Genomic DNA, 18,403 nt, shown 5'->3' with positions numbered 1-18,403 from the left:
TTAAAGGTGAACGGTGAACATCCTACACCAATCATTCATTTAAACCATTTTAATTATTGAAATGTATATTAGTTATAAATTATAATATAATTGTCTGTTCTGTTTATTTAATAATTTTTGTATTAATTTAAATCCTCATTTCAAGTTTCGAGTATTAGTAGACAATGTTTAAATTTTTAAATTTTTTTATAAACAAAGATTTATATATTATAAAATAAACCTGCATAATCATCAAGTTATAATAGACATTTATATAGCCTTTTCTCTCCGCCAGAATCTATACATTTTAGTTTTTGATTTTGTCGACACGTCTTCATCTAAATCTTTTTTTTTCAGAATTTAATAATATTGTCAAGTAATTCTTTTAAACTACGCGTATGCTTTCTATTCATAAAAATATCATTCTATACTTTACACATTGCGCTATCGTGTTGTGATGTTTTTATAATAGGTAGCAGGTAAATGCAATAAAATTATTTGTTATTAAAAAAGTAAAATAGTTGTATTTGGCTAAATAACGTATTGAGCTCTAGTTCTTTTAAATTGCATGCTTTGTATTATGCTTGCCTCGAATTTTATCTGGATTATAATTTTTATATTATCGATTATTCGATTTTTATTAAACGTGAAATCTTATTTGCGCTATGCGTAAAATAAACATTATAATAGGACACGAGAGTATTGGCACAAATGCTTTTCTTGGAGAGGAGGAAAAATAGAACTCGCAGAAATATTTTTTTTATGGTGTACACCATAAACATACGTATGTTTTGAGTATCTGACGATTTTTTTGGGGATGTCCAACGAATTTAAAGATTGCTCAACCCCTCTATTTGTGCCCATGATGCATGACAGTTGTTTTTGATTTTTTGATGTGTATAATAATATATGTATTGTACAGAGACTGCAGAGTATATGTGGCACCGGTACTGGCCGTCTGGCCATATATACCTTTCTTTGAAAAATTAAGTCGATCAGCGTGCTTATAATAATTATACATTTTGTGCACTATAGTGCAGCAGTTTGTGTATGTCACTTGCAGTGAAAACCCATTACCGCGAAAAAAACGAGCAAGGGGAAACCGTTGCTTATATAAGTTATAATTTACGATGATGGATACTATAGATTCGCTCTACAACTTGTCCCCCGTCAAACACGAATGCTTGCAACGCTCTCGCGTGGATATATTATATTATAGCTCTCTTGAAATTAGCAATGGAATGCATAGGTCAACAATCTCGGAGCAACCTTGACGCGGTCACCTGGTGTTTATTCGATAGCAATAATAATTATTATTTGAACCGTTGTTGCACTTGGGAACGTTTAAAGAGAAGGTATAGAGATGGCGCCAACATATATAATATATATATATTATAATAATATGCGTCCAACACACGTACTCGCATATGTAAGTATACATATTATGTGTCCACACATGCAAAGATATCGGAACTCGCCTTGAGCTCTCGTCATTATAACCGTGCGCGTAAACGGACGGATTACATTAATTATGTTATACATATAATATGCAGATATTATATCTATAATCCATAATACGGTATATAATAATGTGGTAAGTGTGTCTCTTAATTATTTTGACTATAATTTTTTTTTTTTGAAATTAATATCTAGGTATATAATAATATATACATGTGTATATTTTATTGATTTTTTTTTTGTTGGTATATGGTGTGTTTTTACATCATTGTATTAAGTTAAAAAAATATTATGGTACTCATAGTTTATGTTACGTATATGTGTGGTGTTTTTTTACAGTATTTTCGTATACATATAAAATGTAATCCAATTGATTCGGGAACAATGTTTGCCCACTTATATTATTTCAGATTAGGAAGCGAATATTAAAAACTAACAAAAAAAAAAAATCTACCTATATACATTGTCGCCCCGTTTTTCTTTACGAGAATAATATTATGGCGGCATAATTTTATGTTTAATAATTATACTTATACATTTTCATATTTTGCAACGTATTACAGCATAATATGTCAAATATATTATATATAAACTTTAGTACCTATAGTACCATAATATTGTAAAAATGAGTGTACTTCATTCCATAACTAATATTCAGTTAAACGAGGGTGTAATCGATTGTACCTACCACTACTGCAGTATATCGACAAAAATCAATATCAGTTGATTTATGCGCAAAATAAAAGTTACATTAAACAAATTCTAAGTATTTTCATATGACGAGTACGAATATGCAAAAATTATATTACTCATATTATAATAATTACGATGATGATGTGGTGTTTCTGAATAACTAATAATATACATAAGTTTGTTGATATTTGAAATAGTTTTGTGCCAATAGTATGCCAGATCATACATCAACAAAAACTATTTTAGCTATTACAAACTAGAATAATTGTCGTCACTGTTGCATTTTTAATGCATAATTGTAATTTATTATAGATCTCGTTGAGTTTTATGTTCACGGTATCTTACACATTGCCAATGTATTAATACAATATAATACTAGTAATATATATATACAATATATAATAGCTTTAAGATCATAATAAAAAAGTAGGTTATCTAACTAACGTCGCTAATTTTATTTTGGTCGTCAAGTTATGTTCACCAATTACTATATTTCAGAATTCTTTTCAAAATTACGTTCGTTAAAATATTGTATATTTATCGAACACGCATTACGAAATGACGCGTTCTAACGTTTTATTTCGCTTTATTAATATATAATATTATGACGTACATATAATATTATATATATTAACAGTATTACACGACTCGTCACAGTTTTAGCCGGCCTCTAGTGTATGATGTCATTTTTAATTGTTGTTTTTATTTTTTATTTTCCTTGATAGTGTCCGGATGTCCGGAACGAATGCGTCCGTCGCCTTTCGAATATTGTCAGTCGACTAACGGACGTCATCATAGATAGCTTCCCGGTCAATGAGGGATACGTATATAGCATTATCATCTGTGACAAATGACGTTTTTGTTTTTGTGTTCCTATTGCCACAGAACACATTGCGTGTGTATAATACAATATTTATTACATTTTGATCGAAATCTCATCAATCATCGTTATTGAGCGAACGTCCTACACATTTAAGTCCATTATTGTCTTACGAAACCGCCAGTGTCATATTAAATATATCATATGTATATATACAACACTCAAAGGCGTATTATATCTAGAGAGACGTTGGTGTCAGATTCCGTCTCGTTGCCTTTAAAAATGTGTAATGTCTAATTAATTAATAATTTGATATTTCACTCATTAATGACCCTAAATCAATCTGATAAATATGAATATCATACAATATATTATTATACGACATTATATCATCGGTATATAAAATCTGAGTTTCTTCGAATTCTGTCAAGATTTTTTTCTCTGTTTAGTTTAGTGTGGATACGTTTCGACTCTCGATCATTCACCATGTAGGTACAGACTACACACATGACATGTGATGTACGTTTATTATGATGTCATTGTGGACACAGATATACACTGTTCTTTCCGATTTCCTCGACAAACCCGAACGATTAATGTTTAATAAATAATGATTAATGGTTTCTCCTATACCGTTGTGCATCTCGCATGTAACGACAGCAGGCAGCTGAAACATGCAAGAATGTACGGCACAATACTATAAGTCTGCAAAGACCATAGTAATAATAATAATAATAATAATAATATATACTTAATACCCATACACAAATATAAAACGTTTACTAACGAAGGTGTATATGATATGTGTTACGTTTTTACTCTGTTGAAATTGTATAATACCTATGTTATTTATGATGTGAGCTCTACAATTTCTCGGAATTGAGTTTATTTAAATAAAGAAAATCAAATACTATGGTGCTGTCAAGAATTTTGAATAATTTATTACAATTTACAATTAATGAAAAATGACGTATAGTGTAAGTGTTCATAAGTTTCTAGGATCTAGTGATTCATATTTTTACTAGAAAATATACTAGATTATTCAAACCATTCATTTAGTATAATGATAAAGATTTTTTCAATTATTTATATTCAACAATACAATAATGCAGGTAAGCCGCGATATTATTTGCTGCAGTAGTGTAATGATATTAAACATCGAACAATTTACTATTGATAAACTCTATAACAGTTCTAAACGTAGTATTAGGTACTTATATAGTTCTATACTCCTATATATCTCCGAAGTCCTACCGAATTCCCCATAGAATTAATATTTTCAACAATTTTCTAGACGAAAAAATAAATTACTATATCTTATCTAATGTATCCGTATTTCGGCTTATAGAGATTATATTATGAACAGTTTTCAACACTTATATACAAAAATAAAGCTCGTCATCATATTCAATATTTCAATGCAAAGTAAAATATTCAGTAAATATTTAATAGTATTGAAAAGCAAAATTTTGCTCAGGACGGAAAATTCGCTGAACAAAATGCCAGTTCGTGTTTTCCCTCGTGTTTACCAAACTGCCAAATAGATTGTATTTCATGTTAAATCGCTTATAATTTTTTAATTTAATTTCATCTGATGTTATTACTTTTGAAGGTTTGTTCGAAATTTTTGAACTTAAAAAACTAATATAAACGATGAACTTTATTTTTGTTAAATTTGCTAGTATTCACCGGAAAACAGTGGGTCTTCCGGTTGTTGCATACCGGACCGTGGAAATCAGGGAGGGCGGATGAAATGTTTGACTGCGATCTTAGGCTCGTAATCCAAAACATACAAGCATATATAAACTTACATATTATATTTTATTGTGATATTGTATTATACATACCTAGGGTAGGCCGACTAAGAGACCTAATACCTATATATTAATAATTTATAGTACGACGATGATGATATTGCAGACGAATGACAACGACGACAAAAAACACTTGAGACTTGAGAGTGTAGCGAGGTCCGTCACTCCAGCACCCCAAGCTTTAAATGTTTACATTCTATGACTCTATTGACTCATCCCACCTGTACAAACATATTTTGCTAGAAAATACAAATTACCAATAAACAATCAGTGAACCATATATTTTTGGTGACTTTTAGGTGTTATCAAAAAATAACATTTGTCTCATATTTATAATTTAGTTACAAAATTAATAATATTTCAATGGTGTAAAGTGCAATAGTGGGTTCACCGTTGAACTATTATAGGTTATAGAGTATAATATAAACTATAAACTATACCATAATTCGTAGGTCGCAACGTATAGAATTTGCATGTACAACTTTGACCAAATAGCAAGTTTAACCAAACTACAATATTTAAAAAAAATTACTTGTCTACGTAGAGATACTAGATAGGTGGTTGAATTCTTCCTTGAAATTGTTTATTATATCTCAATTTCAAACTAAGTATGTATTATTGTGTGACTACTAGCTGACCGCACGTATTTTTTTTTCATAGGAACCCTATATTTGCGCTCTGCTGTTCTGTTTTTTCGTCTCCTGATGAACATTCTACAGATTGCTATTATGTCTTCATTAAAATTCGATTATACATGCTGTAATTATTTCCTATTTAGTATATGTATTTTTTATTTTAAAAAGTGAATATTTAAAAAATATTATTCATTTTGTAACTAAATTATAAATATGAGACAAATGTTATTTTTTGATAACACCTTAAAATCACCAAAAATATGTGGCTCACTGATTGTTTATTGGTAATTTATATTTTCCAACAAAATATGTTTATACAGGTGGGACAAGTCCTTATAGAATTATCACCAGCAACACGCAAACACATATTTATTAGATGGTAGCCGCCACTGTAGTGTTACAATAAAAATTTATTTCATCATGATATTAACCTACTTACAACGAAAATAATTATTTTTTAAAAACCAAATCAAAGTTGTTTTTGATAAATTCAAAACTATAAATATAAACATAAATTAATTGGGTATCATATAATAAAATTATTATAATAAAACATTCATAAGTAAAACTAAAAAAAAATAATAAATTATAGTATTAAACCTTTATTTCAAAAATATATTTTATACGTTGTTGGGTATATAATATTATAAATTATAATATATTAGGTATAGGTATTATATTATGCTGTTATAATTACACACGCGTATACAATATTACGATATTAATGATTAATATCCTTAAAATGGTTCTTATTAGAATAAAGCCAAAACAAGCATCTCGAATTTTGGATTACATTTGGTTACAAAATGGCTACATAATCTCCTGAAAATTTCAAATCAATCAGACCATTTTGAAATGTACCGGGTGAGGGTGACGTTAGCCCAGCACCCGGAATTTAAGTTCGAAATTCTGAACTTTCTTGTAAGTTACAAAAAAATTTATCATGGTTACATAATGCTGTGAAGTTTTGGTGTAAAAATTTTAAACTTGGGGTGCTGGAGTGACGGACCTGTGTAGCGTTGTGTATTTACCAGATAATAGTTAGAATATAATATGCTTGTCAATGTATCATATATTGTTAATGTGCGATTTTTGTTTATCTCGCTTTCGTCAAAGTATGCACAACTCCTTCCACACCACAGTTCGACCCGATTGTCCCCGCGTCTGTTTTTGTGTTGTTAAACACGATTTGTGTTGTGTGCGCGCCAAGAACCTTATAGCCATAGACCGTGTATACTGAAATATTATAATAATAATACAATAATACACGATCACGTTGTTGTTATTATTATTGTTATTATTATTAATGTTACACAGAAGAGCAGAGAATCGTATTGGGATCAATTAAATATGAATCTGGTCGCGACCTCGGGCAATTGGAGTCAATTGACATATTATAACAATATACAGCAGAGCCCATGTTGTATATAAGTGTATTATACTTAGATATTATTTACATCGCAGCGTGTGTAACTATACAGCGTACAAATCCTACAATAATATATTATTATGTAAATAATGTATTAATATTACAAATATTATATGGTATAGTAGCACTGTAGCTACAGATATTGCATATTTTGTTTAGTAATGTTGTACCTGTGTTTTTAAAGTTTATTTTACGACGATATTTTATGAGTTGACTATAGACGAAAACGACACGACATGGCTAATCAGCTAAACGGGCATTGAACGATTTAACAAACAATGTCGAATTATATTAGTTTTTAATGTACATATATTATATTATTATGTGGGCAGTAGGCATGATGGAAATAGAGAAACGGTATGCCGGTACCTCTATAATATGGGTACTTACTACCTATATATTTTAAAGATAGGTATAAGTAATTATGTAGTTATACAAATATTCAAATTTCGAATGTGAAAAAAAATACAATATAGCAATCAACCACATTGACGGTTGTCGTTGAATATTTGCGATATATGAAAAAATGTCGATAAACGATTGCATGGTTTCAAACAATAAACTTTTCATATCATATTCTTGAGGTTAACGTTTCTACTTTCTAAACTTCTTATTAGAGTAATTAATAAGTTACCATCAGAATATGAACCGTATACGTAAAGGGAGCACGCCCTTGTCAGCGAGCTAGTAATTTAAAAAACGAACCAAAATGTTAAAATAAGTTACACTTGATATTAGGTACGTGATACGCAGTACTTCGTAGTATATAGGTATATATATATATATATAATACTATAATGTAATACTATAATCTGTATCGACGTCATTGGTGTAATAATTGAGGAATTGATGCGGTGAGCTACAGGGGTCTTATATTTTGAGTGCGTTTAGATGAAACCACGATGATATATATATATATATATATATATATATATATAATATATATTATTATTATATAGGTCATGATAAAATATGGAAGCGATTAAAATGGTCCACTTGTGTGCTGACTTATGCAGTCAAGGTATATAGGTACGTGTAGACTTTTTAATTATTTTATTCGGATGTAGTCGTATCATACCGTATAATATATAATATACTTATCGTATATAATTATGTAATAATAATTGAGTTATTAAAATCGCGTCACCTATTTTCAGAAAAAATATACAACTAGCTGAACTAGCTTTTATGAATAATACTATTTTTCTATTATTAATTTTACTTTTTTATAAATCAGTATTTTAAATTTTAGAAACATAAAATTGATGTTATTTCATTATAATTATAATAGTTAGATCTAAAAAATCAAGGGGTGCTAAAGACCTTTTTACACCCCCCCCCCCTAGTTGCGCCAATGTAGGGGAACCTGGGGAAGAATGGGATACTTAATGCTTAACATCAATTTTCCAGTATTCTACTGAATGTAAGGCACCCAATTCTCAATCAATAAATGTTTAACAGTATAAATATCAATTCACTTCAATGATCAATCAAATTACTCAAATATATTTAACTTTATTATTAATAATACAAAAAAAAAAAATTTGCCCCATTCTGCCCCTACCTTGGGGTAGAATGGTGTATACATTTTAACATATTATTTTTTTGAACAGAAATACTTATTTTTATTCATTTATTTTTTATTTTTGAACAATATTTACATGTATGAGTTGCTTCATCGTCGCTCTCAACTCCTGCACAAGAGTTATGGGACCACTTCCTACATTCTAGACAACTAATCCATCGTTCATTGGACTTTGAATATAGTTTTTTACAATACAGACACTTGGCGTCCGGATCATCTTCACTTGAAGTTGAATCTTCTTTCTCTCTTTGAACTTTTCTTTTCTTTAATGCAGGTTTAAATAATTGTCTCTTCGTTCACTTGTTTTTTTCTCTGATTTTCTTTTCTTTTTCTTCTTTATTTTTTTTTTTTGCTGTTTCCAAAGATATTTGCAAGTCGTTCTTATAAGGCGATTCTGTTAAAATAGCTGTTTTACCTCTCTTTCGGGAATTTCTTTTTTCTATTTGTTTCACTTTAGGAATAGGTAGAATATTTTCAGGTGATTCAATCGGAAATGTACTTTGTTTACTATAAAGCAAAGGTAAACACTGCGGCTCATTCAAAACAACTGTAGCTTGGTCGGTCGTTTCCGAGTTCAAATGTTGACAAAAACAAATTATGAATACAGCAATTATTGCTATAAATAATTTAAAACCGTAAAAAAAAAATAATGGGGCGGAATGGGATATTACACATGCATACCTCATTCTGCCCCGTTTCATTGTGCCTCGATATTCTATTTATATCTTAACTACGATATTTTCCCAAAAATGCGATTATTTTACGTAAACAAGAATAAAAATCTAACATTAGTGTGTTATGCGGTATGTTTATAACAATACTCAGGTTATTGAATAATATTAAATTCCACTTACCTGCAGTTAAAAATCGAAGAGCGTTATAAGCGATCAACACAAAACAATGAATTTTCAATAACTGAAAAAGTATGTTCGTTATCTATAATAACATGGAGGTAAAACATTATAATTTCAGCCGGAACGAAGCGATACGAAACGTTACGTATTGAAAATAGCTGATATCCCGTTGTGCCCCGCGTCCCCATTCTGCCCCGGGTTCCCCTATATATACATTTTATGTGTGAAAAAGCGCAAGAGTTTTTCGCACGAGTATATATCTCTGGTCCAAAATTACACAGGCATGACCTGCGAAATTTGATAAAGCATAGGTACATTGTAAATTTCGGTGTGCATAATATAAACCTTTTTTCTCAATTTCTAATATCATATTACATTTTTGATTTTCATTATGTGGATGATTAAGGGGTCATATCCCTAAACCCTAAAATAATTATATTTTTTTTTTGGGGGGGAGTTGTCCCCTCCCCTAGATATGCCATTTTTGTGCATGACCAGCGAATGAGGTCTGCAGGACACGCCTATGATTTATAAACCTGGGTCCAATTGGATGCAATATTTATACCATGTATCATGATAACGCTGCAAAATATTGAAATATGTCATTCAAAAAAATATTTCTATAATAAACAATAAACACATTATATGATTTTTTTTATATTTATATTAATCGCTTGATTTGAAATGTCGACGTTTTTTTTTTCTGTTCAAGAGCTGGGACCTAGTGACCGATATAATAAATAATAATGTGTAGAATTTAAGCGTCATCATAATAATATATTTAGTATGAACTATATCGTTGATTATAACTATCAAATTACTTATACTTATAAATTATAATCAATTACTATGCAGAACAAATTGTTCTTTAATAACTTGGAGGATGGACAATTTTGAAATTCGCGATGGTATGTACATTTTTGTACTCCCACACAGCGCTTACTCGAACGGGCCGAAGAAAAAGAAACATAAAAAAAAAAAACCTGCTAGCGTAAATTATTTGTGTTATGTTGTATGATTGATGTACAACGCAATACTATATTATAATAATTTATATCAAATTATACAATTGGTATTATATAGGTGTAATAATAAAACGGTTATCGCAATCGAACATTTTCTACGGGCCGCGTGTCGCGTTTTTCGGCGGGTTGAAAATATAATATGGGACGACCGCGTTCACCGGACTGTGCAGCCGCCTGCAACGCCTCGGCAATATGAATATCATATCATGGCGACGACGACGACAAAATATAATAATATAATATTTTATAAACACAATAATAAGCACGCAGGATGACGGCACCGCCTGAGAACTCGTACACGTGCACCATGATTACCCACTATTGAGTTCAGGGCATTGGGTTACTGCTGTTGCAGAGGAGACGGTGGATGTACCTATTTCGCGGGCTGCTGTGTCGTATACATAATATTATTTATAGCTGCAATAAGAACGAGGACGGGAAACGATGAGGACGAGTATTAATATTATAATAATATTACATATTATTATATGGTGTATCTGAAATTTTTTTTTTTTATTTTTTTTTTTGTGTGTCAACGGTTGTGATGAATGCGGTGCCTGTAATCGATTGACGGTCGGCGCCGTCGCCGCATCACTATAGAATGAATAATGGTTTTATTACAATATTTATCATCTACTGTATTGTGATAGTGCGTAATAACAATGCATGTGCGTTATTCGCTGTATTACGTGCTGTATTACATTATGTTATTATTTACTCGTCCGGGCGCGGCGGCGGCGTAGCGAAATAATATTAGTAGCCACTTCCGGTTGTAAACGATGTCATATTATATAATATAGGTATAATATTCCTCAGCATTATTCCAGTCTACGTTTAATATATTAGACATATTATAATAATATTATTTAGGTATATTGCACCATATTGCACCACGTGGATAATTATTTGACACGTGTTAAGTGTTACACACATATAGGTAGCTAAAGTAAAATACACGCGGACAGGGATAAAAAATTGATGCGATGGCTACCGAGTGCAATTGTTGTGTAGATCCAAACAATCAAAAACCCGCGAGTTTCTGATGAAATACGTTTGTGGATGTAAAATGTCAGTATTTAACAGATATGTAGTAAAGATATATTTATGTAATATACGGACAAGAAATAAATTTAGTTTTCAGTTTTTAGTGTTTGAATTATAGTATGACGCGGGAAGGAGGAGTACAATTTCTTATTTTTTTTAAATATTTGAGTTTGTCCCTTCTAATTATACCTTAATCAATAAAAAACTAAATATTCGGGTACTCAATTTTTTTTTTTACACTTTCGTATCCACCTAGTTCCAATTTAAGTACTGACTAACTGACTATTAGGAATATTATAATTAGTGGGTATGTTTTACCATATAGTTACCACGCTGAATAATATTCGTTGAATGTAGTCTAAAAATCGTCCAAACTTCAATTTGACACAAAATGTGTACAAGTTTATAAGTAACAACATCAAAAAGCGGTACATATAGTAACAAAAAGCAACCTAAATAAAGATATTTGTTTAATTCAAGCTGCACTCTAATAAGTCTAATATTTATACATCTGGTTCAAAAAATTGTAGCTGCTGTTGAAGCTGAACAGATCACCTAATTAGCTCTGTATCACCCGACACCCATCCTTGATCGTTTAGGATGATACGTACGATTATTTTTTTATTTTGAAAGGCGTTTGTTGTAAAAAAGTGGAGTTAACTTAACATCCTGTATGAAGATATTGATAGGTAATATAGGTATGTATTATAGGTACTGCTGAATACTGATAAAATACAGCACTGTAAACTTCGCAGTATTATATATATATATATTATGATAAAATATCGTCAGAAATGCATGGATTGTCTTAAATATATTATACTGTTTCATAAAACGTTATTCGACGTGACCTCGTTGGGTTTCTGAATATCAACTGTTGAACTGTACATTTACGATGACGAGTATATAAAAAAAATTAATCATTACATTTAAAGGTGATGTACCATGAATTAAATATTGTATAATATACTCGTTCAAGTGTTCAAGTGTCTGATAAATAATAATATACAGAAAGCTTTTATATTTTATTTTACTATATATATATGATTGCTCGAGATGTATTATGATGTCCAACACACGAGTTTATTCTATAACACATGGCTATTGCTACCTACTAACTGACCTATTCATAAAATCAGTGCCATGGTGTAATATAATATATTATATTTATATGCATTTTAAGTATAAAACAGTATAAATAATTTTAACAAAACAAATGAGTTAAAATTAAGTTTTACTATTTTTTTTATCCCAAATAACATTAGAACTATTTAGAATTTAATAATGACTTTAAAAAAAAATATATATATATTGTAAATGTAGCTGTTGATTTAATTTTGTTTTAAATTTGTTATCTATTTACGCGATTACTGTTTTAAGTTTATTGACAATATTGTATAAAGACGTGCAAGTATAATAAATACACCTACTTAATTCTATAGTAGTATAAAATATATTTGGATGGATTTTATAAAAGATGTACCTATTATATTTTATCATGCTTTTGAGTATAATATATCGAGTACAAATTAACTCTCTGTCTCTCGAGATCATCATCTTATTGTAGAGTTCCATATTGCGTTGTATTTAATTATCAAAAACTATATTATTATGTCATTTTATATATTTTATCTCTATTATTCTTATCTCTATTAATCCTAAATTACTTATATGAATTATGATTGCGTATTTTAGTTGAATTACTATTGTTATGTTTTCTTCTTGCTATATTCTTTATGACATAATCATATAATATAGACTACAGTCATATGCTAATTTAAATACTCATTTTATGGAATTAAATTAATTACCTTAATGGTTTAATGAGTTTTTAATAATTGTACAATAGCAAAGCTAATAACCTTGCAGTTGATGCTTAAACAATAAAAAAAAAATAAATAAATAAATAATTGTACATTTTAATTCTCAGAAACGCTATATTTTAATTCAAATTCCTAAATAAGAGCTTGGTAATTTTAACTTAAAACTTGAACTTGAACAACTTTATATGTATATTTTTGTTAAAGATTAAAATTACGAAATTGCTAACTTGCTCATTTGTTTATTTATTGATTCTGTGTACCATATGCATTAGGTATACACGTAAATTATTACAACGTTAATTTTATTACAAATAAGTAACTACCTAATGAGGTAATATTGAGTATAATATATGTAAGTACCTTTATAAAAGAGCAATTATTTAACGAACAGTAATTAGCAATTATTTTTTAAAAATTATTTATCTATTAAAAATGTTTTAAATTTTGAGTGGGTTAATTAATTTATTGATTTTACAATCAATTCTGTTAAAATAGTTTTTCTGTCTATAAAGTAATCACTTTTTGTAATAGAAAAAAATGATTAAATATTCAACCTTTTTTCTAGTAAAAGAAAGAGAATGTAGTTGGTACTTTGAGGGGAAAAAGGTAAAAAGTAAAAGTACGTTACAGGAGGAGGAAAATAAGGAAAATCGAGGATTTTTATGAAATGCAAATTTTGACAAGATATAAGATTTGACAAATTTTACGAAATCATTTATTTTTTTATAAATATATTACAATATAGACTCCGCACACAAAACTCACGGATGTAAGGTTCAGTGGCTTATAGACTAAAAAATCGGTTATAATACCTACTCGAATTTAACAAAAAAATCATAAAAAATCATGCATTCATGCTATATACCTACTATAAATATGTATTTTTTTTTACAAAAATTGTGTGTCACCATCAAAAAGTTTGGAAACTTTTGTCATAATAAATATATTATATGCTATATATGTAAGTATAACAAATTTTATCGTATTTCAAATTTTTAGCAATCATTATTATGTATGTATATTGTATACACTACATTTATTTAATTATTTGTAAAAGTAGCAAAATAAAGTTAATAGAGGTACTATAGGTAGGTAACTAATAAATTAAAATTTATTTTGTTTTTTATCAACTTCGATTTTAATATTCAATCTGTTACCTATTATAATAACTAATAAGACTCCCTTTTGTCTACTGCGTATGCTTTATTGAACAACAATACATTTTAATGAAAATTGATCTGTTTATAGATATCGGATTCTTTCCCGGGGATATATTTCCAGGCTCTATGACAGATCCTTCGCCCGGCAGGAGCCGCTCATTGCCGTCTCAGCCAATCCAATGGATGTCATCCCGCACCAGGGCACATGGTAAGTCGACAAATTACGGTATTTTTTAAATTATAAGTCGTATAATTCACTACTATAGTAGACAATAATAAAAGTGGTATTATGGTATAGGTATATATAGTTAAATATATGTATATTATGGGATGCGGAGCCTCCCCCTGGCTCATCAAGTTTTTCGAATCAGGTCGTTTATATTCCTTTCTATTATTATGTATTAACCGATGTCAAATACGTCAATACAGATTATGAAATTAAAAATTAAAAAAATGATCTTACTACCTAAGGTATAGGGTATAGATATGAAATAAAAATAAATATGATAATACAGCTAATGGTGTGAACAAATGTTTAAAAAATAAATTTAAAAATGTGACCTTTGTGGCTTTGTCATGTATTTTTACTGCTATACAGCATTCACTGACTATTCACAATATTACACAAAATACACACCACACATATATTATAATATAGGCATATACTCATATAGCTAATAATAACAACAATATAATATTGTTATTGTGTGCTCTGCAGTGTTCTACCTAGTGTGTATTATATTCGTATGCGCATGTGTTTTTTTTCGTGCCGGCCAGATGATGCCAATGTCCGGAAAATGTACCAAAGCACAGCAGCAGTCAGATAATAAAAAAAAAAGTTTTAAAAAAACAACGTACAACACGATGCGATCGAACGCTCGCGTTTTGTAGCGGATCATTAATTAAATTATATTTTTGTTATTATTATTATTATTATTATCATTACTGCTTGGATGCACATCGCAGGCAGGTCACCACTACCCCCTCCCTCTATCCCATCTCATCACATCGTCGTGGTCTTTAATAACAGTATAATTATATAATAATGTAGTGTGGCCGGTGGTGGGGGGCACTTCGCCGTTCGTTCATTCATAAATACGACAAGTGAAATCTATACGGTTTTAGTGAATAATATAATACTGTTTTCCCGTTATCGTTTTTATTGTTTTTCGATGATGATCACCGTCATTGTTATTGATGATGATGACGAAGATTGTGATTGTTATTATGATGATGATAATGATGATAGTGACGGTTGATGTGTGTGTGTGTGTGTGTATGGGAAAAAAAATGAAAAAAGTGTTATCTATAGTCCTTGGTCACGCCCGTACATTTTTATCATCTACAAATATAATAATATGTAGGTACAATAGTATTATAATATTTAGGTATTCATTTGAAGCGCAATATTGTGAATCTGATATCGCCGCCCGACGTTGTGATGATGTGATGATTCGTAACGTTAACGTAATATTATAATATCATTAAATCGTTGCACAATGCTCGCGGGTTGAAATCAAAAAAAAAAAAAAAATTGTATTTGGGTGTGTTTGTGAATATTGCATTTATTTATCTATTTTATATAGCATTTACGTTGTATTTTTAAAATTATGTATTCATCTATTTTTCTACATTTACAATTTTTTTTATCTTTTACCTTTATAAGGCACAAGGTTTTTTAAAACACGCATTTGTATACACACTTTTATAGGTATTGGTATATTGGTTTGTTTTTGCGAAACATGTTGTTTCCGTGTAATAGAAAATGCCAAGTATATAGAAAAAAAAAATTCAAATTGTATAAGAATTTATATTTAGCAATTGTAAGCTGTACATAACCGAATTATTTTCGCCTCATTGGTTATATTATAAACTATTATTTGCCTAAAATGCATATTATGTATTATTATTTATTATCAAAAACTTCAATTCAAAATATAATCGTATGCTCATTTTAATCATGTCATGTTTGATCATACATTTATCGTATACCTATATAAAGTAATAACTAATAATGATTGTATTTGTGTGGATAAAAAACTTATCAAAAATAAATATAATATTAGCTTGTCTAAAGCTTTTAACTGTTCAAAAACAATGTACTATAGACATAATACTGTTATTCAATAATATATATTTTATCCACTGAGAATTATTCATAGCAGCTATTAATTATTTTTTGTATTAATTAGTAATTAGTATTATGCTATTATACCTACAACTTACCTATAGTTGTTTCAATCATTGTAAAAGACAATACTCAACTATAACAATAACAATTCGAGAATTAAACAAGGTTTTAAATGAGTAATGAATAGGTCATATGAAAATCACAGGTTTCACGAAATCAATTTGAATAAACACTATTTAAACAGTTTTTTTACTGGTGAAATAAGAAAATCGCAAGTAACAATTCGATTGAATGTCTTATCTTTCCCATATGGGTGTTAATAGTTGTATAATAAAAATGAAAATATAAGTTATATATAGTAATATAGTATTATTATAATACGAACACCAATGAACATAATATGAACAATATTCTCGTTTGGCCTTGTTAGCTGTTCATCGAATAATATTAATAAAATATTTAAATCAAAATCTTTAAATTAACTACGTCTTTGAAGAATTGTATTCAAAATTCCTGGTAGGTATAGTAATAATTTAATTTTAATAATTCGTACCCAAGTACGCAATAAATATTTAGGAAATTAAAAATATCTTACAGTTATTTTTTTTATTATGTTTAAGTACAGTTATCAAGTTATCATATAATTTGTCAATTCATTTCGTGCTCTCAGTTATAGTTACTGAATTCTAGGAACCACCAATACCAAGTTTATTTTATTAATACATTTATCAGATATTATAAGACTTCAAAATTAAAATCAAAAACTCTGGTTGGAGGAATCGTATATTCTATAGAATATTAGAACCGTGGATTATATGAAATTATATTTGAATTACGCGCGAACCTGAACACTAGAGGTTTACCTTCATTTCTCAATCTATCGAGATAAACATAATACTATTCACAAACAAAGGATAGAAAACTATTATAGTACAAAAAATGGTTCTACATGAACTCTAATAATATTAAGACCGGAGTTATAGGTACGTTAAATGTATGAGTATACAATGTACTACATTATTATATGATTTTGGCACTGTAAACATGAAGTCTAACCATTTGACGCTTTCTCCCTCTTAATAAATAAAAATATCAAATTTTTATTTCTCACATAAAGGAACATTGAAAATATCACATTATAAAATAATTATAAATTATGATAATAACCTATAAAGATATTTCGGATTTGCGCTTGGAATAATCGCCAACAGCAGTGTTTCTACTTTCTATAACTACAGTTTTTTATTGTCAAATCATGAGTCATACTGTCTTCCAAGATATTTTGAGATATAGAATAATATGAGTAAAAATACTGACGTGATTTACCAGAAAAAATAAAATTCTTTTCAATATAATATTATAGTCTTTAAAACTTTCAATTGATGTCAAAATGTAGTCAGTATAACTAATTGATTGGACAATAATTTAATTGTTTTGTCATAAAAAGTAATTTTTATGTGTACTTAAATAATATTATATAAAGTTTTAAGGTGGATTTGTCGGTATTATATTATGAGAATTATTACGAAACGCAATACATATCTCTCAATAGATAAATTAATATAACATAAGATATTTGAATATTTTGCATACGTTGATGTACCTACTACCTGTATGATATCTCATACCTATACAGCTAAAATACTGCCTATAATAGGTAAGTTAACGTCAAGCAGATTTTTATTTTTTTTATATATACATACACGTACCTATTTGACAGGTATCTATAATCACCGACTGTGGACTGGTTAGAAATTTTTTTGACGAAAAAAATATTTAAAACACTTTAATATAGTAGTCGCAAGCGCGATAATGTAAAACACATTGATAAAACGAGTGATAGTCAGCGGCGGGTTTTTTAGCATAATATACCATCCACGAGGTATGAGCAAACACACAGATGCCAAAGCGCGCGTGCGAAGATCTTGCAGAGTATTCGTTGCGGGTAACCCT

At 29.1% G+C, this 18,403-nt stretch overlaps 1 protein-coding gene across 3 annotated transcripts in view; it reads left to right on the top strand.

Moving 5' to 3' along the window:
• LOC107169112 (dual 3',5'-cyclic-AMP and -GMP phosphodiesterase 11-like) overlaps nt 1-18,403 on the top strand; it is an 80,192-nt gene that overhangs the window by 24,782 nt on the left and 37,007 nt on the right. For all 3 annotated transcript variants that reach the window (XM_089219151.1, XM_015518753.2, XM_089219153.1), the window contains one exon: nt 14,408-14,527. In XM_089219151.1, coding sequence (XP_089075277.1) covers nt 14,408-14,527 — 120 coding nt within the window. Of the gene's footprint in view, nt 1-14,407; nt 14,528-18,403 lie in introns of those variants that run through there.

The sequence above is a fragment of the Diuraphis noxia genome, unplaced genomic scaffold, assembly GCF_037042655.1.
Source record: "Diuraphis noxia isolate RWA-SAM2 unplaced genomic scaffold, SU_Dnox_SAM2 contig0002, whole genome shotgun sequence".
NCBI lineage: Eukaryota > Metazoa > Arthropoda > Insecta > Hemiptera > Aphididae > Diuraphis > Diuraphis noxia.
This window is presented reverse-complemented; position numbering and strand designations above follow the sequence as displayed.